At 39.8% G+C, this 23120-nt stretch overlaps 1 protein-coding gene across 1 annotated transcript; it reads right to left on the reverse strand.

Moving 5' to 3' along the window:
• Positions 1-6944: 6944 nt before the first annotated feature.
• Positions 6945-22822, reverse strand: LOC132779515 (vomeronasal type-2 receptor 26-like). Its single transcript, XM_067470507.1, is given in 6 exon segments — positions 6945-7936; positions 10881-11007; positions 12202-12417; positions 14771-15060; positions 15063-15621; positions 22784-22822. Coding segments are annotated over 6 exon segments (2223 nt in total).
• Between the last annotated feature and the right edge of the window lie 298 nt (positions 22823-23120).

The raw sequence follows: 23120 nt of genomic DNA on the forward strand, positions 1-23120 counted from the left end.
TACACAGTCTCTCATTGTTGAAAGGATAAATTATATATATTCAGACATCCTACCATAGAATCACCATATCTTAGAGAGTTTTCACCTATTGCATAAGAACAAGGCAGGGGATTGGACTGGATGACCCATGAGGTCTCTTCCAACTCAATGATTCTGTGATATATGATTCAAGAAGCACTCTTTCATGGAGTTTTTGACATTACTCCAAAGCAGTTTTCATTTGATTTGTATTTTCCCAATAACTGAAACATATTTTAAGGAAAATTGACAAAGCACAGCTGTTTTAAAATCTATCTTAAAAGTACAATCATAATTGCTTTCTTGTTGTTTCCTTTCCCACTTAGCTCCATTCTATTTTGAGGAATCTCTCATTTAACAACAGTGCAGGAGAAACAGTGTTTTTAAATGAGAAAGGGGAAATAACAATGGGGTTTGACATTACAAATTTGATTACTTTCCCTAATAAATCCTTTGTCAGAGTGAAAGTTGGAAGGATGAATCCTTGGGATCCATCAGGAGATGTGTTCAGTATTGCCAAGGAAGTCATGTGGCCCAGAATCTATAACCAGGTGAGATGTTGGTAGAGTCTGCCATAATACAATTTTGCACAAGTACATATTAATGAAAGCACATTTGTAAAATACTTACTAACTGTATTTCTATGCCATTTTTCACACCCCCGGAGGGACTCAAAGCAGTTTCCAGCAATGTCATGGCAAAATTTAATGCCAACATACATATGAAAAACCAAAACATAAAATCAAACAATAACATATAACTGTGAATTAAACAATTAAAACCACATTAATCCATAAAACATAAGCAAAGTTCAGACTTTAAGGCATAGAATTAAAACATATTAATATAAACATTAAAATCATGTAATCCAAAATCGTGATCCGAGGCCATTCCAAGTGTCAATTGCACATACATATACTACACCTTCTGACATATATTGGCTATATTTAAGAATATTGTCTAGCCTCCCAGAAAATTATGTGTTGCAAATTATTTTTGTAGAGTTTTTCGTGGATAGAGCTGTCACTTTGAAATAGACATAGACTGATGTCGGCATCTACCTTGGGTCTTTTCAGCACAAGGTGAAAAAATTGCTTGTTGCTTTAAAAATGTAGGAATTTACAGACCTCTGATATTTTAAAACCTGTGGTGCCTCTTGCTGTAAATGATCTTATCTAAGTGATGTTTCTATCTGCAATTTTTTGCTTTATATCCCTTTGATAGGTGACTCCCCTTTCCCTTTGTAACAACCGATGCCACCCTGGTTATCAGAAGGAAAAGAAAGAAGGGGAGCCATTTTGCTGCTATGGTTGTGTTCCATGTCTAAATGGGAAAATATCTCAGGAGACAGGTAGAATGCCTATGAATAGGTAGTGCAATAAGTAATTAAGCCTACTGCACATTAGAGAATGTACCTTGTGAATTCAGATCTTTTTATTCATTTCATACCAAAAGCATGGCATAAATTAGCACAAAATTGATAAAAATAGAAGGAGCACAAGTGGCTAAATATCTTTTGACCAAAAACTGGCAACAGCAACTGCTTTGTCTGTAGCCTCCAACAAACCTTCCTTTGTACATGAGGTAGGGCATAGTGGACAAACGTACAAATGCAGAGTTGTCTGTTTTGCTCCACATAAGGTGGAGGATTCTTTTCGGTAGTGCCATTTTGCCAGTTTGTCTTTTGATATGCCCATCCACTTCTGAGTCTGTTCGGGGACTTCCAGGTTGATCATTCTTGGTTTGCCCCTGGAGGCAGACCCTAGTGGGGGACCATTCAATTGGGATTTCCTGGTTTAGATGCCCATAGGGATACTCTTGCTTTTGCTGGGGGAACATTAAATGTAGTGGTGGTTCTCCTGAAACTTTTCCTTGATTTGAGTCTACTCAAGGGAGGCTGATAGCCATGCAGTGGGTGGCTTTCACACCATTCAGCCTTAATTCAGATAAAATTAATTGCACCGGGATTGTGGCGCAGCTGGCTGAGTGTCAGCTGCATTAAGATCACTCTGACCAAAAGGTCATGAGTTCGAAGCCAGCCCAGGTTGGAGCGGGTTTCCAACCAATTGTGTGTAGCCTGTTGTCGACCTTTGCAACCCGAAAGACAGTTGCATCTGTCAAGGAGAAAAATTAGGTACCACCTTAAAAGTGTGGGGAGGCTAAATTAACTGATTTATGAGGCCATAAAGAAGACTCCAGCAAAGCATTCCAGCGGGGAAGCATGTGGGGAATGCGGAAGTGCTTCATCAGCGTCGCAGATGGACGATGAAAGCGACAGCTCCCCTGGCGGCCAGAAAAAGTTAAATAGCCTCTGTGTATGTCTGTATATGTTTGTATGTCAAAAAATGGCATTGAATGTTTGCCATATATGTGTACACTGTGATCCGCCCTGAGTCCCCTGCGGGGTGAGAAGGGCGGAATATAAAAGCTGTAAATAAATAAATAAATAAATAAATAAATAAATAAAGCTAAACTTGCCTGTTTCCCCCTAGTTACTGCACATTCACCTGAAAACATTCCTATGATAATTCTTATACATGAATACTTAACTTAAACTATAACTTTTCAATATACGGCCGGTCCTCTGCATCCACAGTCTGCAGTCATGGATTCAACTATCCACAGATTCAAAATATTTTTAAAAATAAAAAGAAGAACTTGATTATGTTATTTTATATAAGGAATACTATCTTATCACATCATTTTACAGAATGGAACTTGAGCACTTATAGATTATCCCCAGTAATTCCGAATGCATCCACCCCTACGTCCCATCTCGTAATCTAATCATCCAGGGAGACCCTGCTCTCGCTCCCGTCAATTGTGCAAATGCATCTGGCGGGGATGAGAGACAGGGCCTTCTCGGCGGTGGCCCCTCGCCTATGGAACACACTCCCAAATGAGGTAATATCTGCTCCCTCCCTCATGGCTTTTAGAAAGAAATTAAAATCATGGCTTTGGGACCAGGCCTTCGGACAGTAGATGTTTGGAGAGAGTAAAGGACATGGACTAGAATGACAATACGACTGGCGAGACTGTTTTTATTATTTATTGTTTTAATGATTGCTTATGTACTGTCTAATTATGATGTATGTTTAATTGTGGTTTTATTATTGCGGTTGTTATGGAGTGTCCAATGTATGGCATTGAAGTTTTGCCAATTATGTGTAAACCGTTTTAAGTCCCCCTAGGGGTGAGAAAAGCGGTATAGAAATACTGTAAATAATAAATAATAATAACTCGATAGATATCATGAATCCAATGTATATTGTCCTTTAGGAGAGCCGTTGCTTAATTTTAGTCCAGTAAGCAAAAATCAGATCTAGTTATGTGTATGTCAGACATAATATGCAAGGACATTTTAAAATGCCATTATTCATGGTTACCTGAAAATTCATTGTAAAACTGAAGACAAGAATTAGAATGAAGAACAAGAGTTTAACAAAAAACAGAAATAAAACTAGATCTCTTCTTTTCACAGATACAATTTCTTGTACTGCATGTCCAGAAGAGCAGTACCCAAATGAAAAACATAACCAATGTATCCCTAAAGTAGTAACGTTCCTAACTTACGAGGAGCCTTTGGGCATAGCTTTAGCCTTTTTTGCACTTCTGTTTTCTTTAACAACTGCATTGGTTCTAGGAACATTTATAAATTACCAGAATACTCCCATTGTGAAAGCCAATAACCAGAGTCTGACCTACACTCTCCTTGCTTCTCTTCTACTCTGCTTCCTTTGTCCTTTACTATTCATCGGTAAGCCTGAGAAGATAACATGTCTCCTTCGCCAAGTGGCTTTCAGCATCATCTTCTCAGTGGCTGTATCTTGTGTGCTGGCAAAAACCATCACAGTCATCTTAGCTTTCATGGCCACCAGGCCAGGAAGCAACATGAGGAAATGGGTGGGGAAAAGAGTGTCCTGCTGCATTGTGCTTCTGTGCTCCCTTATTCAAGCAGGGATTTGTATTGTTTGGTTGACTACTGCTCCCCCTTTCCCAGCCATGGACACAAGCACAATGGCTACAGAAATCATCCTAGAATGTAATGAAGGTTCTATGGCTATGTTTTATTTTTCCTTGGGCTATTTGGGTTTTCTGGCTTTTGTGAGCTTCTCTGTTGCTTTCCTTGCCAGAAAGCTTCCTGATAGTTTCAATGACGCCAAGTTCATCACTTTCAGCATGCTGGTGTTTTGTAGTGTTTGGTTATCCTTTGTACCAACATACTTGAGCACCAAAGGAAAATACATGGAAGCTGTGGAAATCTTTTCCATTTTAGCCTCCAGTGCTGGGCTGCTGGGTTTTATTTTCTTCCCCAAATGCTATATTATTGTGTTTAAGCCAGAACTGAACATAAAAGAACAACTAATAAAGAGGAAAAATTAGGACACAGCTTGAGTCTACAAATTATTTTATAGGTTTTTACTCACTGCTGACAAACTTCCTGCTACACAGGCCCGTAGCCAGGATTTTGTTTCGGGGGGGGGGGGCTGAATTTTTTTCAGGGGGGGTTTCGGGGGGGTGAGTTTCGGGGGGGGGGGCTGAGTCTGAGTGAAAGAGGGTCTAGCCTAGCAAACCTTTTGTATCATTACCCCAATACCCCCATGCATATGGGATATATTGAGTATGGTGATCAGATCATGATATGAATAAACATAACAGTTTAAATAATGCACAATTAAGGCCTTTTCGCGAACCACCATGAAAATTTCGGGGGGGGGGGGCTGAAGCCCCCCGAGCCCCCCCCCCCACCTGGCTACATGCCTGCTGCTACAGCTGAAGCATGATTTTACTGACATTTATAACATCCTGAAAAATATAAATATAAAAATATGAAAAGAATGTTAAAAAGAATGGATGTCTGGATATCTTAGGAGTTTTTTTCTGTTTTAGTCATTGGGAACTTAGCACAAAGATCTTTGTACAGTATTTTGGGTACAAGAAAATTTTGTATCTTGGAGAAATGTTTAAATGTTCCTCTGTATAGTTGAAAAGAAAATAAATTCAGAACAGACAGAGTTGGGTCAATTCTTATTTTATTTTGCCATTAAAAATGAAGTTTTTATGGTGAGTAGAAGCCACCAGTGGAGAGAGTAATTCTGTTGTGCCTCAGAATAGATTCACCTTGCTTTCTCTGACAAAACCAGCCAATCTTGAGAAGTAAAAAGTTTATTGAAACAATCAAAGTAAAAGCAGTAAAAGATTCAGTGGTTACAAAGTAAAAAGTCCAATATTTCCTTGGAGGTTTAAGCAGAAGACATGAAACAAAACAAGAAGCCCCAAACCAGGAAGCAGCTTAAGGTTACACGAAGCAGGCCGTTGCTAAATCTCTAGCCCCGAGCTGGGTTACTGCAAGCCATATTGCAACGTTGAACTAACACAGGATCCCTGTCCAGGCAAATTACTTATACGTTTCACAGCAAAACAGCAAACATCAATCAAGCCTTAATGAGCAGTTTTCCCACAGATGAAGTCAACACTTCTCTGCCAGCCGCGCACTCCTTCGCACCACCTGTCCTGCGCGGCCTTGCATCCCACCGACCTTCTGACCTTGCTTCCCAGGAACTGTCTTATCACCCACATTCCGATCTTGTGAAGACATTGAAGACACAGACCTGTCTCTAAATTGCCTGCCTCTAAATTCATGGGAAGAAAGCTGAGAGCCCACATCTGCACTATTCTCAATCTCATCTGCACGCTCCTCACTCCCATTCCCATCATTCCCATCAAGTTGGTGCTGAACCACAACAAATTCAACCTTTCTTACTTCATGCTTTGCCATCACGTGGCAAATACTTATTTCCCCCCACTCTCTCTCTCTCCCCCCCATTTTCTTTTTAAAAATCTTCTCTCTCATCTTGGAAGTTTAATTTACAGCCCAAACCTCACAAGGGGTTATTTTTATGTTTCAGAATCCAGAACAGGAGGGAGGAGGAAATGAAGCTTTATCTTTCTTCTATATCTCTCTCTGCTAGCCTTTTGATAGGCAAAACAAAAGCCTGACAGCACAGCAGGAGTTTCAGAGAAACAATTGAGAATATTGGAAGAGGAGTTTGCTAAGGTTACAGAGACACTAGAAGATGCGCAGGATTTGCATACTTGCTATTTTCTCCTGAATCTTTTGACTATCTTATTTGCTATACCTCCACAGTCACAAAATGGAAATGGTGGCAGAAAGGAAATGATTCTGCCCACCCTGGCTCCTCCCTCTATGATGATGCCATCATTATCTTTACAAGTGGTCAGAGGGTAATTTGATTGCCAATTGATTTCGAAATCATGGGAAAAACACATGGCAAGATACCTCTACTCCATATTTGAAGCTTGCATCGTGTAAAAGGCACCTTTGGCAGCGGTTTCTTAAGTGGGTAGAAAAGCTTATTTAATTGAATGTGATGAAGTCCTTAGCTTTTATTTGGATTTGATCTCTCAGAGGCTGAATATAGATAGAATTTTAAAAACTCATAGTTAGATTTTAGTAACTGACAAGAAGGTAGGAGAAGGGACTTTCCTTTCCAATTGATTTAATGTTTATATCTACTTAGTGAGGGACATGTACAGATTCCAACACTTACAATAAATGGTAGACATAAAAATGCTCCTAGTAGTTGGTTCCAAATAGGAGTGGAAAATAAACTTACTGGGTTCATATTTTCCTAGAAGAATATTTAACTTTCAAGCATAACAGTGATACGAACTTTATTTCGATTTAAATTCTCTATATTTCCAAGGCTCGTTATTCATCTTGATATAAATATCCTGAAAAATGCACATGAGTGGTGTGTATATTTTTAATGTACACAAAATTCACAAATATTCAGCACTGCAAAAAAGCCCATTATGTGTTTTGGATACAATGACTTTAATATTAAATGCATTTTTTGGGGGAAAACATGTAATTTTGCACAGAATAACTTTTCTGAAATTCTTCAGGGTGTACACATTCCAGGTAGAACGTTGCAAAAGTCTCGCCCATGTAATTCACTGCCAGATAAATGTGCACAGGATTTCAGCCTAGGAGTTTTACACATTTTTCTTACTAGTTGGCCCTTACAATTCAGCTCAGGTCTCATAATAATTATATAGCATTTGGGGGAAAAGATGAACACCAGTAACCCCACACTAGAGGTCAGTATGGAAAAGATCTCCAAAATCACAAAGCATTTTCCCTTGATGCTTATGTAAGCTGGTAGAAAGCACAACATAACACTGCAAAACACCAGCATGGCAAAAGTTATGAGCTTGGCTTCATTGAAACTAGCTGGCAGCTTCCTGGCAAAGAAAGCCATAATGAAGCTGGCAAGAGCCAGAAATCCAAGATAGCCCAGACTACAATAAAACATGATAACTGAGCTCCCATTACATTCTAATATGATTTCTTCAGCCAGAGAATGCATGTCAACACCTGGGAATGGAGGAAATATGAGGAACCATAATGTGCAAATGATGACTTGAATAAAGGAGCAACCAAAAAGAATAGAATTTGCCAGCCTTTTTCCTACCCAGTTCTTCATTCTGGATCCTGGCTTAGTGGCCATGAAAGCCACAACCACTGTAATGGTCTTTGCCAATACGCATGAAACAGCTACCGTGAAAATTACAACAAAAGTCAATTGTAAATAGCAGGTCACTGTGTGAGGCACACCAATAAATAGCAAGGAGCAGAGGAAGCAGAAAAATAAAGAGACAAGCAAAGTGTAAGAGAGCTCCATGTTGTTGGCTTTGACAATGGGAGTGTTCTTGTTTTTGATGAATATTACTAACACAATAGCTGTGATCAGAGAGAAAAACAGAGAGAAAAATGTTGAAATGATCCCCAAAGGTTCCGAGAAAGAGAGGAAGTTTAAGGTCTTCAGATTGCATTGATCTTGCTTCTTATTTGGATACTGACCTTCTGGGCATGAGATGCAGTCATCCATATCTGAAAATATAAAGCAAACAAAATATGTCTATGCTTATCATTACTTTTTAAAGTTCCACAGTGATTAACACTCTGAAGTTTCATGCTTGACTGCTAACATATGTTTTTTCTTAAATTATTTTTTACTCAAATGATGTAAATCTTCATTAACTTCATCTCACATCCAAGCACAAATAACTCTAAAAGGTTTTCTAGCCACTGGGTGAAATTACAATAGCTTTGGTACATTTTGATAATTGTTCAGATTTGGAGACTTTTTTTGTTTTCTGCAAAAACATTTTTTTTTCAAAAACAAAGCCCCCTACTCCCTAAGACAACCAGACAACAAGAAAAGTTGCAGATTGGGAAAAACCTTGTGGAGGTCGAACGTTTTCCTAATTGAGTATTTCAATCTATTGATTCAAGTTTCCCACCACGGATGAGAGTACAGCCTACTCTACTACACAGCCGAACCAAAACAAATAAAAATTCTTGGTGTCTTGGTTTTAGGCCAGTTCATGGGGTTATTTGAGATGTTGATTCAGAAAATAACTTTAGATAGACATCATCTGCTCTAGTTTCTTAGATGCTGTTGCCATGATATTATATGGGCAAGCAGATGAAGACTGGTATATGGCATATATTCTGTATCTCAAAAACTACACCTGACAGGGGGAAACTGATGTCATTTTTGGGAGCAGCAAGTCAAATATACCCAGAAACAGAATTAACATTTGAAGCACCAAATTGTGTGTTGGTCAGTGTTATCAAGACACAAACATTTGTCACAAGGGCACATATTTGGGATGTCATGTGTCCAGACAAACATGCGTACATGAAGATTACTAAACTAGTCACAGTCTTTGTTTGATCTACAGTCAGCCTCCACATTCACTGGGATCCCCAACACAGGACCCTCATGAGAGTGAAAAATGAAAATTTCTCAAGGAATTTCTGAGTCCTCCTGCAAGACTCCTGGGTCAGCTTCTTCTGGAAGCTAACCATAGAGTTGCATTGTATGTTCTAGATCAGTGGTTCTCAACCTGTAGATTCCCAGGTGTTTCGGTCTACAGCTTCTAGAAATCTCAGCCGGTTTAACAGCTGTTAGGATTTCTGGGAGTTGAAGGCCAAAACACCTGGGGACAGTTGAGAATCACTGTCCTAGTGGTTCCTAGATAGGGAATTTCTGATTTCTCCAGTATGACTGCTGGTACGTTAGGACCAAAAGTTTCCTAGAGATAATATTTGAATTCAATCTGTGAATAGTTAATCCACAAATGTCAAGCCTAAAACTGTGGAGAGCCAACTGTATTTCCGAATGTGGAAGATGACATATCTTTGCCAAGATGACACAGCACTTTGGAAATTAGTTGTCCAACTGGACAACATTGCACAAATTGAAAACAACTCTAAAATTTTAAATGTCAGAAGCCCCAAAGCTTGGACAGAACTTGCAAAATGTATTATTTATCGGGAAATTAAGAGAGGCTAGAGGTGTAAGTTTTTTCAATTTCCTTCTTGATGGAAGCAATGATTATTTATCAGTTATCTTCCCACTGTGTGAAAATGTTGTAGTACAGTGTGCTGATCAAGCTACAACTAGTAGTAGAAGGAGAAAGAGGGCTGCTCAATAATGTGAAAATAAATCCACATTATTTTCATGCACAGTAAATAATACCCACTGTGCAAGAAAAAGCATGTTCAATGCAAAAACTATTTGTCTTTGCATAATACTTCAGCAAGGAAAATGCTGTTTCCTGTGCAAAAAAAAATGTTTTGGTCTAGTTCTGATCTTCATCAGACAGACAGTTTCTTATTATCACATCTTGCCAGGTGAGTAGGAAAAAAATATTAATTGGGTAGGACTGATTCACAATTAGTAGATCTTTGTGCCCACTCTCTCAATTCCAGCCAGTTCCTGGGCTGCCTGTGTAGATGTTTTGCAGGAAACCAAGTCTATTTAATCCACATCCTGATATGGAACCTCATCACATGAGAAAAATTTATCATCTTAGAACACTTCTGCCCCAGTTGAGCAACGGAGTCCCACCCCACCCACTATATGAATTAGCCTCACTTCTGTCAGGGCTCCATTGCTCAACTCAGACAGTAGCAGAGTAGGACAATGCACTGTCAACACAGGAACCTCTTGGTGTGATGGGGAAGAATCACTGGTGGTCGGGTGGGGTGTGGAGCACTGGGATCACTCCATTGTCCAGCCAATTCACCGTGGAGGCTGGCAGATTGGCATGAGGGACCTCATCAATGTGATGATGTCCCTAGTTTAAATAGCTGTGTAGAAGCAGCCTAGAAAGCTAAACAGGGTCAGTCCTGATCAGTACTTGGATATGATACTACTGACATACACCAGATGCTATAGGCTACATTTCAGAGGAAGGAACTGAAAAAACTCCCTGAGAGATTGATAGGATCACCATAAGGTAATAAACAACTTGAAGGCCCTGAGTACATTCAATTTTTTTCAAGATTTCAACTCTATTTTTAATCCATCCGTACAACTAGATTGGAGCTAATTAAAACATGTAGTGATATCCTCCTGCAATTATTCCAGGCAAACTGAGATACGGGTTTGAATCCTATTGGCAGTTAGAATAATACTCCTGAATCAATAGTTCATTATTAAATAGGTGATTTAGCTGTCAACTGATCAATGTTTGGTCTGTTGGTCATATTAAACCAGGAACTGGCAAAATCCCCTCAGATTATTCCTTGCTTAAGAATACCCTGTGAAATTAATGGGATGGCAAAAAACCCCCCAAAAAAACCCAGAAGATTTGGAAGCACATACAATCATATACACATTTTTTCATCATTGTAAGTATATAAAATATATGAAGGATTTGGAGCATGACTAGATTGATATAATCTCCATACAAGGAACTGCTGACAAAAGAAAGTCTGTGTGAAATGTTACATTTAAACAATCCACATTAATGATGCCTACCTTTCTGGTCTGAGATTTTTCCATTTGCACATGGAACACAATCAAAGCAACAAAATGGTCTCCCGTTTTTCGTTTTTCTTCTTCTACCTGGGTAGCAGTTCTCATTACAGAGTGCGGTAGGCTGCACCTGTCCATAAAAGTATAGTGTAACACCTTCTAACTTATAAACAAGTAGGGATATAGTGTAACAAGAAGTTAGTCATCACTGTCTGAAAATTCCACACCTTCTCCCACCATGGAACTGATCCAATCATCAATGTTTGGTAGAGGTTATAAGAGATAGAGGGACTATCTACATGGACCATATATCCTGAAGCGGACGAGAACTTGCTGTGTGGTGTCTACATGGCATAAGGAGCCTTCATGCCCTCAGTGTGGGATAAAGTCACTTAATACAGCTTTACTCCACATTCAGGAAAATGCTTTGGAACTTCCCTGAAGCTCCAGAGTAGCCCTGTACTTCTAACCGACCCCACTGTTCACATGGACTCATGATACCACCTGTGCTACCTATGCTGTGCAGTATGGAGAAAAGGGATGACACTTACCTGTGTCATTTTTTCATCACTGTAGCAGAAGCCACAGAGATCCAGAAAGGGGAAGAGGGTCATCTAAAATGACTATGTAATGGGGTTCAATCTGCATTATAATGGCAGTGTAGATGGGACTCAGTTGACAGACAGATTCCTTCACATTATGGCTGAGATGAACTGAGGGTTTTAATTAAATATAAGCTATCAAGATAGCGCTAATTTTGTGAGTCCAGCACTTTGGCACACAAGTAGAATTTTTCTAAAGAGTGAGTAGAACTTCAAATATATTATCAGAGGTGTGGTTTCAAAAAAGAACCAAATAAAACAACAAATGTTCCTGCTGTGTAATTTTATAATCTGCTTGTTTGTTTATTTGTTTGTTTGTTTGCTGGCTTTTTCAACATGGGACACTGTTACTTTGCACACATTTATATTGTGCCTACATAAATCTAGCTTTAGACAGGTCTCTGTTGTACCAGTTAAAATTTCAAAACTCTCAATAACACTAGATTTTTGATGAACACATTTTACTTCTCTAACATTAGGTCTTAAAACAGAAGTCACATTTTGTCCACATTTTCCACTAAACTACAATAAATTTGGAGAAAAATATTTTGTTCAAGTTTGTTTTTGCACAGTACAATACTCCAGAGATGGTGTCAGAATATCAGGTGTGCCATTCCATTTTAACAAACCACAATGTTTTGTTTAGACTGAAATTACAATAAAGGACACAATGAAGTGGCTCATTTTCATTTAGGTTTGCTCTAAATAAAGAAGAATCCAACCTGATTAAAACTCATGTGCCATGAGATGGCCTCCTGGTTAAGGATCAGTTCTTGGCTTGTTAAAATCCTTCCTACTTTCACACTGGAGAAAGATTGATTTGGGAAAGTAACCCAGTTGATAATATCAAATCCAGCTGCCAATTCACCATTCTTATCAAAGGAAATGAAGTCACCAGCACTGTTGTTAAATGCGATGCCCTTCAGGAAAGAGTGAAGCTAAGTTGTAAGAAATCAAAGACATATTTTACAAGATATGTGGAGACAGATATCAGTATTTATCGATGACAAAGCAAAAGTTTGCATGGGATATAATTACACCATAAAATCAATGGAATTTGACACCATTTAAACTGTGAGGGCTCAATGCTATGGAATCATGGGAACTGAAGTTTAACAAGGGCTTTAGCCTTCTCTGCCGAAGGGTGCTGATGCCTCAGTGACTTAGAAATCCCAGGATTCCAGAGCATTCAGCAGTCAATGTCACTTTACTAAGGCGACCCCTCATTGTCCGAGTAGGATTGTCTTCCAAGATTGGTGTACTGGTGGTGGGTTCGTAGATGACTGTCGAGACTTATTCTTAATCTGCATGTTCTCCTGCAGTGAGGGCATTGGTTTCCAGGTGGAAGGCGGTCCCAATCGGGGTTGGCTTGACATGCCTTCCTCTTGGCACATTTCTCTCTTTCACCCTCTATTCGTGCCTATTCAAATTCTACAGCACTGCTGTTCACAGATTACCTCCAGCTGGAGCGCTCAAGGACCAGGGCTTCCCAGTTCTCAGTGTCTATGCCAGAGTTTTTAAGGTTGGCTTTGAGCCATCTTTAAATCTCTTTTCCTGTCCATCCTGTCCTGTCCATTTCCTGTCCTGTCCATTTTTCATTCTTGAGTTCAGAGTAGAACAACTGCTTTGGGAGATGGTGGTCAGGCATCCAGACAATATGGCCGATCCAGCGGAATTGATGGTGGAGGACCATCGCTTCAATGGTGGTCTTTGCTTCTTCCAGTACGCTGACATTTTTCCGCTTGTCTTCCCAAGAGATTTGCAGGATTTTTCAGAGGCAACGCTGGTGGAATCGTTCTAGGAGTTGCATGCGAGGTCTGTAGACAGTCTATGTCTCACAAGCGTATAGCAGGGTTGGGAGAACAATAGCTTTATAAACAAGCACCTTGGTATCCCTACGGATATCCCAGCCCTCAAACACTCTGTGCTTCATTCAGAAAAATGCTGCACTCGCAGAGCTCATGCGGTGTTGTATTTCAGTGTCAATGTTGACTTTTGTGGAGAGGTGGTTGCCAAGGAAATGGAAATGGTCAACATTTTCTAATGTTAAACCAGTAAGCTGTATTTCTGGCACTGGAGAGGGATTGCCTGGTGATTGCTGGAAGAGCACTTTGGTTTTCTTGATGTTCAATGACAGGTCGAGCTTCTTGTATGCTTAGTCAATGTCAAACTGCATTAAGTCTCATAACTTCATGGATGGATCTACACTGTAGACTTAAGTCAATGTCAAATTGCATTAAGTCTACAGTGTAGATCCACCTATGAAGTAACAAGCCAATTTAGCAAGAATTTGATGTCACTTTATAAGCTGGAGTTGAAACAAATCACAAAATCTGTCATTGGTGCCCATAAAGTACTCAGATCTTCTAAGACCTTTTGTTGCTGAATCAGCCCTGGAATGTTCCAGATATGGGTTGATTCCTCACTATCATTATGATGTTCCTGCACGTGTGGTTCATATTGCATTTTATCCTTACTTTGCTCCACTTCAGGCAAAGTTGGGAGATGCTTTCAAATTTCCTTGCTACTATAGAGTATCCCGTTGTTTCGGAATAGCGTGGACTCTTAAGAAAGGTTCTTTGTCCACATGAGATATTGTTCACCAGCCAGGGAAAAGCCAATGTTGCAAGTGTCACCACTCCCAGCTGGCCACAAAACTCCACCCGAGCTTCTGGATGTTGTGAGCACCTTATTTAGAAATGCCCATGGAACCAGAGAGAAGTTGGGGATATCGACCCTTTCTTTCTTACTGGGTGAACATGGGCCTCTACTGATGTCTGAATAGGATGCCCACAATTGCCAGGAGCTCACATGGAGTTCTGTGGCTAACTGGAAACAGAAGATGAGGTCATGGCCCAGTTAGCCGATGCAGACTTGGACTAGCTGAACTGTCCAAATGCCAAACTGCTACCATCGAGGATTCTGCAAGGTACCCGTAGCCAGTTCTGGGGTCAGCCAAGAACATTTCTGCTCCAGACCGACCTGGATTTACACATTATTAAACTGCCCAAATCTCCTTCTGCCATTCAATTTTCTTTCCACGCTCCTCTCTTTTAAAACAGTCCTAAGGCTAAACCACAGGAGACAGTAGACACTGGCTTTGGCATCATGGAAGACTATCAAGCATTATTTTATCTGATTTCAATGGGATACTGCCTTCAGCTAGACTGGTAGCAAAGAGAAAAGGAAATAAGGAAATATTTCTAGAATACATTTTGTATGCTTCATCAAATTTGTAGTCTCAACAATTAAATTAGCCCATTGTTGGGGATATTGTTTATGTATCATTACCTGCCAAGGTTGAAGATTTAGAGAACGTCGCCTGTAAACTTTCATCACTGCTGTAGGTTTATGCTTCAATATCTTATGTAGAGCATGTGCTATAGTATAGACTGCATTATAGATACTGTAGCTTTTACCTGTCATGCTCATTTCAAAAAGAACTCCAGGAAGCCTCTCCAGTTTTTCCTGCCCAGTGCAGTTAACACTGAATTCATTAAAATTGGTTAATGAGCAACTGAAGACATGTTCCCAGAAGATACTTAAAAAATGATCATCTTTTTGTGAACCAGGATGTAGCATTGAAGGAATCTCGGAAATCCTATCACTTGGTGGGTTTGAATTGCAAATGATAATGTACCAGAGAAAACTTGTATATCGAACACCTTTTGTAATGTTTCGGTTGAGAAATCCCACTGGGCTGTCATAATCCACACTTTACCAAAAGTAGTATACGCAGTACCTTCCAACACTGAGTGCAAATAAATAAACCATTTCAACCATGTTGTTGTCTGAGGCTCTGCATTAACGATGATTACATTAATTTGTGGATTGGTTAAGAAAGCAGCTTTGGCTTGGATTCTGCTCAATGATCCTACTGTCTCCATAACTTGAGATAGACCTGGTGTTTTTTCACTGAAAGCAGTACAGATTCCATACTGTGAAAACATTGAGGTCAAGGTCTGCACAAATATTTCTCCATCATCATTGTCCGATACAACAATCCCCACCCATGTCCACTGGAAATGCAAAAGCAGCTTGACAATTCCTGTATACTGATGTATTTCATTGGGGACCATCCAGTAAAAAGCAGGGAGCTGCATTTGAACTCTTTTTGCTGTAGCTATTACACTGTAGGCAATCTACAAAAAAAAATAGATGTATTTCATTTTTTCCATGATAAATGTCTTATTTTGTGATGTACTTAACAATTTACCTCAAATCTCAAATACATGCTTGAGATGTACCATATGTTCTCTCATGTATAAATTGGTCTGATGTATAAACTGAGGGCTGATTTGGGGGCCAAAAGTATGGATTTTGATACAACCCATGATTAAATCGAGTGTCATTCCATGGAGAGAGGAAAGCACCAATGCCACTACAAGAGGGGAAGCTGCCTTGGCCACTACTGCTATTCCCTGCCCAGGGATTCAGAAAGACAAGAAGTGATACCATGACAGAAAGAGTAAAGCATTTTGATGCTTCTTTTAGGTTCTCCCAGGGTGGACTAAGCTCTCATGTGTCAGCACTCTACTCACAGGATGGGACTGTTCCTTTTTATAATAATTAAGTTACAATACTTACATTGACCCATTGAAAGTTGTTCCAGTCTTTTGGGTTGATTTTATTCAACTTAAATTTCTAAATTTGTTCATGGATATATAGAGCAAAGGATTGCTGCCTTGTCATGGTGCTGAAGCTTGAGCACCTTAATGATGCCACGAGCAAAACCATGAAGGGACACCCAAGATGGGAAAGTCATGGCAGAGAAGTCAGACTGAATACGATCCCTGGAGAAGGTAATGGTAACCCACCCCAGTATACTTGCCATGAAAACTAAATAGATTGGTACAATCAGAGATATGTCGGTAAGATGGGAATCCCAGGTCAGAAGATGGTCAAAATGTTACTAGGGAGGAACAGAGGATAGGTTCAACTAGCCCCAGATGTGATGACACAGCTAGCTCAAAGCTGAAAGGAAGGCTAGTGGCTGACCGTGCTGGAGGTTAATGACAAATCCAATGTTCTAAAGATCAACACACTTGGCTTGACCTTGAAGGAGCTGGGGGTAGCAAAGGCTGACAGGGATCTCTGTCATGGGCTGGTCCACGAGGTCATGAAGAGTCAGAATGACTGAACAAATAAACAACAAAATATAGAGCAAACAGGTTTCATTCTTACTGTATACATATAATGGCTTCAAAATGGAGCAAAATATTTGAAAACACCTTTCTAGTTAGTTCTATAACATTATCCATGGTCATTAGAGCATACCTTTTCTATTGCATCAGCTTTTGCTTTCCATTTCAATTTCATTATGAAGTTTGAGATAGCCTGAACATGCCATAAAAATACAGGGGTTTTAATCCTTCATTCATGTATTCTGTGTGTAATGGATTGAGATTCAGTTACCTGTGGAATCTTGTAGATGCCCAAAACAGTAGCCATATGAAAAGAGATTTCTGATCCAAGTCCTCCAATTACTGCTATCAAATTCTTTCTTGTATCACATTTGTAGTTAGGAACAATTCTTTCTGGAGTGGAAAGAAGTTTCAGGATATTCTGATGAGTTATCCTTGCACTCGTGTAACTGTCATAGATCTCGAAACCCAAGCTTACATTTGATAGAATGTTTGGGTTCTCATTGATTTCCTTTACCGCAAATTCCAAGGAGAGGACATGCAGGTAGTTCTTTGGTGTTTGCCTAAAGCAAAAATTATAATATACATTCATTCATTTATAGCAGTGGTTCTCAACCTTCCTAATGCTGCGACCTCTTAACAGACTTCCTCATGTTGTGGTGACCCACAACCATGAAATTATTTTTATTGCTACTTCATAACTGTAATTTTGCTACTGTTATGAATCATAATGTAAATATCAGATATGCAGGATGTATTTTCATTCACTGGCCCAAATTTGGCAGAAATACGCAATACGCCCAATATTGAAACAAACTTGGCACACAGAACTCCCATGACCAAGAAAATATGGGAAGGGTTTGCTGGGCATTGACCTTGAGTTTTGGAGTTGTAGTTAACCTACATCCAGAGAGAACTGTGGACTCAAACAATGATGGATCTGGACCAAACATGCACGAATACTCAATATACCCAAATGTGAACACTGATGGATTTTGAGAAAAATAGAAGTTGACATTTGGGAGTTGTAGTTGCTGGAATTTATTGTTCACCTACAATCAAAGAGCATTCCGAACGCCACCAATTATAGAATTGGGCCAAACTTCCCACACAGAAAATACTGTGTTTTCTGATAGTCTTCGGCAACACCTCTGACACCCCGCTCGCAACCCCCCAGAGGTCCTGACCTCAAGGTTGAGAAACACTGATTTATAGTATGTATATGCCATACTGCAGCTGAAAGATTTTTAGAGTGGCTTACATGTTAATAAAAAGGAAAGGCATTCATTGTGTGTAACTAACATGCAATTCAACCTTTCCTGAAATAGTTTTGAGTGAAGTGTTTCAATATAATGTATGTTACCATGGCAATCTATATTTTTTAAAAGGAAATCTACAGATCTTTAATAAAATTGAGAGCAAGATAAGCAAGAAGGGATAACTCAAATTACTGTAGTCTTTCCTAGCTTTTGGGCACATTGATGTTTTAAACCAGTGGTTCTCAACTTGTGGGTCCCCAGATGTTTTGGCCTTCCACTCCCAGAAATCCTAATAGCTGGTAAACTGGCTAGGATTTCTGGGAGTTGTAGGCCAAAACACCTGGGAACCCACAGGTTGACAAACACTGAAACTGAAAATAAAATAACAAAGAAGTGATGAAAGTAATGGTTTGAAACAGAGGAATATGTGGAATTCAGAATAGTCAGGAAGCAAATCATCAAAGCAAAATTATCCAAAATTAGAATATACTTAACAGAAATCAGTTATAAAATTTTAATAAGACAAAAATATTAATATTCACACTGCTTTGGAAAATAAAGTGCTTATTTGTTGTAGTCATTATATGATCTGTCTACAAATTATAGAGTAAAAATTATTTCCTTACGTAATTTCATCCACTTTACTTGTTATGGGATGTTCACTGAAAGAGAGTTCCTCAAACACACAGATGAACTGAGTAGTAATTCCTCCAATTATGAAATCTCCTATCTGATAATACTTTGCTGGGAAATAAAAGGGATCCGTTATTGTACCCGCAAGAGAGTGTGAAATGCATTCAGCTGGATTCATCTGCAGCCAAAGAAAAAGGAGCATCAGAAGAAATATCTCTGCCATTTACAGGCAAATATTTATAATATTCACTTTCTATCTTCTACCATCAGCCAGTCCTTTGGATATTGGTGAAGTTTTATGGACAAGGAAAATTCAAGCTTGTCTATTCACATTCAGTTCCCTGAGCCTGAATACCATAGGAATATCTTATATATACTATCTGAATGTGCTATTGATTTTAGCCTTGGAAAATACATCTGAGGTTTAGTGTAAGAGAAGATGAATACTGATAATTATTCTAATTATATAATAAAAGCCATATCCTTTGGAGTAATGTGTTCTGTGGAAGACCAGCTGAAGCGCAAACATAGAGGAAAACATGTTTGTCATATCTTTCCATAGCACACAGAGCAAAACAACATGCATGTCTTGGAAAGATAGACCACTGCAATCAGCTGAGCTTACATCAAGTATGTCTGCTCTGCAAATCTAAGGATGCATCTGTACTGTAGAATAAATGTAAGTTGACACTGCTTTAACTAACATGGCTTAACGGTTTGGATCCTGGGAACTATAGTTTTACAAGGTCTTTAGTCTTCTCTATCAAAGAGTTCTAGAGCCCCATTAAACCATAGCATCCAAGATTCCAAAGTATTGTGACACATTAGTTACAATGGTATCAAACTGGATCCAGTGGTGCAATGGGTTAAACCCTTGTGCCAGCAGGACTGCTGACCTACAGTTCAGCGGTTTGAATCTGGGGAGAGTGGGTTGAGCTCCCTCTGTCAGCTCCAGCTCCCTATGCAGGGACATGAGAGAAGCCTCCCACAAGGATGGTAAAACATCAAACATTCGGGCGTCCCCTAGGCAACATCCTTGCAGATGGCCAATTCTCTCACATCAAAAGCGACTTGCAGTTTCTCAAGCCATTCCTGACATGAAAACAAAGGATGGTACATTCTACTCAGCATTCACACACATATAAACAACCACTGATCATCTCCTCTTCTATCTCCTGGAGAAGAAAACCGAAAGTGGGCCAGACTGCATTGACTAGAAATCTGCCATTCTCCAAATACACCCTCTTTCTCTTTCCCCTGGAGAAACAGTGAGTGACTAGATTCCACTGTCTGCTACACTTTTGGATAGTAAAAAGGTCTCTTATATTGATTTTTTTTCTGCTGTTGTTGTTCCAAAAAGTTGTGAATAACTGACAGGTTGTTTTTCCATCTAAAATATGCTGACTCTATCAGTTCCTGGCAGATGTTAGTCTTCCTTCTTAAGTAAGGTATATTGTGTTTGCTTCCTTAAATTAAAGAATCATTGTCTTTCACTATGTAAATAGGTTGTTTTCCACTCAAGAGTTAATCATTGTCTCTGGTCATGTCAGCAATTCAACAGTTTATGAATTCTTTACCTCCTTTTGCAGTTTTCCATAATGCAATTCTTCTTAGGATGGTATCTTCAGTCATACACCTTTCATTCAGTTTCATTCAATCCACACATCATATTTATCACATTCCTTATAGAAAAGAGTCGAGGCCCTGCCTTCCAGGCCAAACAACAGCAGGTAGCTTGCCCAGTGATGAACAGATATGAATGCATATGAACTTCACAGACCATCCAGACCATCGTGTACAAGATAAGCGTAACAGCTAGCTCCCTTTCCTGTAGACTAACAGAAAAACCAACCTTGTCAGGATAAATATGGGACCTGAAGTGTTGCATCAATAAATTAAAGACCAATGAGAAAAGAGCACAATCTAGGATTCATCTGAAGGACCAAATATCCAAGGCCATTTCACAGCAACAGTTGGTCAATCAGAAAACTTGGTAATGGTAGCCTCCATACGTCCTCCAGGCCTGGGCAGTCTGAAACAACTCTTGAAAATACAATTAGATGAAAGCCAGTGAGTACACTAAGAGTAAGACTGGAAAAGGATAACAACATTGCAATTAGACCATTGTGTTGGGCAACCACAACTGATCAACCTTCGGTAATATCATGATTGATAGTGCATAGACATCAGTGTCGATCAGAAGCCATCAAACCCACTTATCAAAGCACTTGGATCTATGTGATATAATTGTCCTAAATTACAACATTGCTGGTATGTGAAATAAGTTAAAATGGGCCCAGCCAATGATGACAATATACTTATTTGCAAAGAAGAAATAGATCTCCTCCCTACAAAGTCTTTATACCTCACTATCTCGAAATGCAAACCCATCACAGTTGTACTAGTACAGTGGTTCTCAACCTGTGGATTCCCAGATGTTTTGGCCTTCAACTCCCAAAAATCCTAACAGTTGGTAAACTGGCTGGGGTTTCTGGGAGTTGTAGGCCAAAACACCAGGGGAATCACAAGTTGAGGACCACTGCACTAGCGGATCCAGAAATGATACACAAATTAGTATTTCTGATGTGGTAATAGACTGAAATAGATCAGAGATATTGTTCCCTGAATTCAATAGAAAATAATTTGATACTTGATTTAGCTCTTTTGCATTAACTTGCAAGTCAGGAAAACCATCCCACTTCAACAATTTCCATATCATTATAATAACTTTAACAACAACAACAACAACAACAACTAGTATTGTGCATTTGTATAGAATCGCTATCTGTTTTGGCTTGTTTCATTTGTATGGCCCCATTTTTGTTTTTGACCACTGCTTCCAAAAACAGGCCTTTCCAAATGAGCTGTTTTGTTCTTTCGTCCAAATGAACAAAAAAAATGGACCATTCGCCAACATGGGCGGCCTTCCCAGGCTCCCCTTCCCCATAGTTTTAGGACTAGAGGGGTGAAAATCATCACACATGGAGGCCACATCAACCCCTCTTAGTGCACCAAGTTTACTAACATTTGGGTCATCCCCCAATTTTTAGGGATATTTTTCTTTCTATCACTAAAATCTCCTTAAAAACATTCCCTCCCCTTCCTCTTGATCTGCAGAGGAGCATTAAAGATAGGGCCTAAGAAACCACTGATTCTGAGAGGTCTTCTTCTGGATATGCAGAAGACCCCTGAGTTTAAAGGCTGGGCTTAAGATACCACTGACTCTGAGAGGCTTTCCTGTGGATCTGCAGAGGAGGCCTATAGCTTGGCAACATTGCTGTTTTCTTAGGCTCTAATTCGCCCAAATGCCGCCTCCTCCTCCTCCTCTGACGCATGTGGAAGCACTCCCTGGGCCGCATGAGGAAAGCCATGTGGCCCAAAAACCAAACAAAGAAATGGAAACCATGATGTTTTCTCTTTCGTTTCACCTTTTGTTTAATCCAAAAATGGTTCTTTCGTTTTGTGCCATCCAAATGGATAGTACTAAATGAATACCCGAATAAAACAAATTGAACAAATGCTGTGCCCACCTCTAATAATAACTTTATTTTTGTACCCAAAGGGACTCGAGATGGCTTACATATGGCACAATGTGCCTAAAACAACACATAAAATAAACACACAGTACAATACAAAATAAAACCAATTGCAATAATTTAAACTCAAAACAGGCCCTCTCCCTTATCCCCACCAACTACACTTGTGACGGTGGCGGGACCTTGAGTAGAGTCTTTACTTCTATACCTTTACTTCTATACCGCTGTTCTCAGCCCAGAGGCGACTCACAGCGGCAGATCTTAGAGTCTCCCCAGCAGATCTTAACACTTGCGCGGGTAAATGGAGCAGATGCAGTCATGAAGACAGGCAGGGCCCAAACTATTTAGGGCTTTGTAGGTAATAACCTGGACTTTGAATTGGGACCAGAAACTTATTGGCAACCAGTGGAGCTGTTTTAGTAGCGGTGTCATCTGCTCCCTATAATTAGCTCCATTTAGCAACCTTTGCACCAGTTGCAGTTTCCGGGCCATCTTCAAAGGCAGCTCCACATAGAGTGCATTGCAGTAAGGAAGGAACTGTCCAGATGACATCCTGAACAATCCTGAATTAATTCACTACAAACCAGGAAAACTCTGATTTGTAGCAAATTAATTAGATAGTGGGTTAATTCCCACAATTTTCCAGACTAAATTAGTCTGGAAAACAGTGGGAATACCCTCCCTCCCTTCCCCAAAACCCTCAAATCCCTTTGAAAAGTAAAGAAAACTTACCCGGCCTCCATTATAGTCATGGAGCACTTCTCCCGGCATGTAGAAATGATGTGCCAGGAGTGGGAGGGGGGAGGAGGAAAATCACACACACACCTTCTCCTGGCACATCGTTTCTACTCGCCGGGAGAAGTGCTCCGAGACTGTAATGGAGGCCAGGTAAATTTTCTTTACTTTTCAAAGGGATTTGGGTTTTTTGGGGGGAGGGTCCCCAGATGTTCTGCCAGGCTATTCCCGGCAGAACATCTGGACACCCACCCCAGAAAGCGTGTGCTAAAGGGCTGTCTGGAACCGTCCATAGACTCCATGGCCAACTGCCTATCTAGCTTGGGATCTGGCA

The sequence above is a fragment of the Anolis sagrei genome, chromosome 6, assembly GCF_037176765.1.
Source record: "Anolis sagrei isolate rAnoSag1 chromosome 6, rAnoSag1.mat, whole genome shotgun sequence".
NCBI classification, from domain to species: Eukaryota; Metazoa; Chordata; class Lepidosauria; order Squamata; family Dactyloidae; genus Anolis; species Anolis sagrei.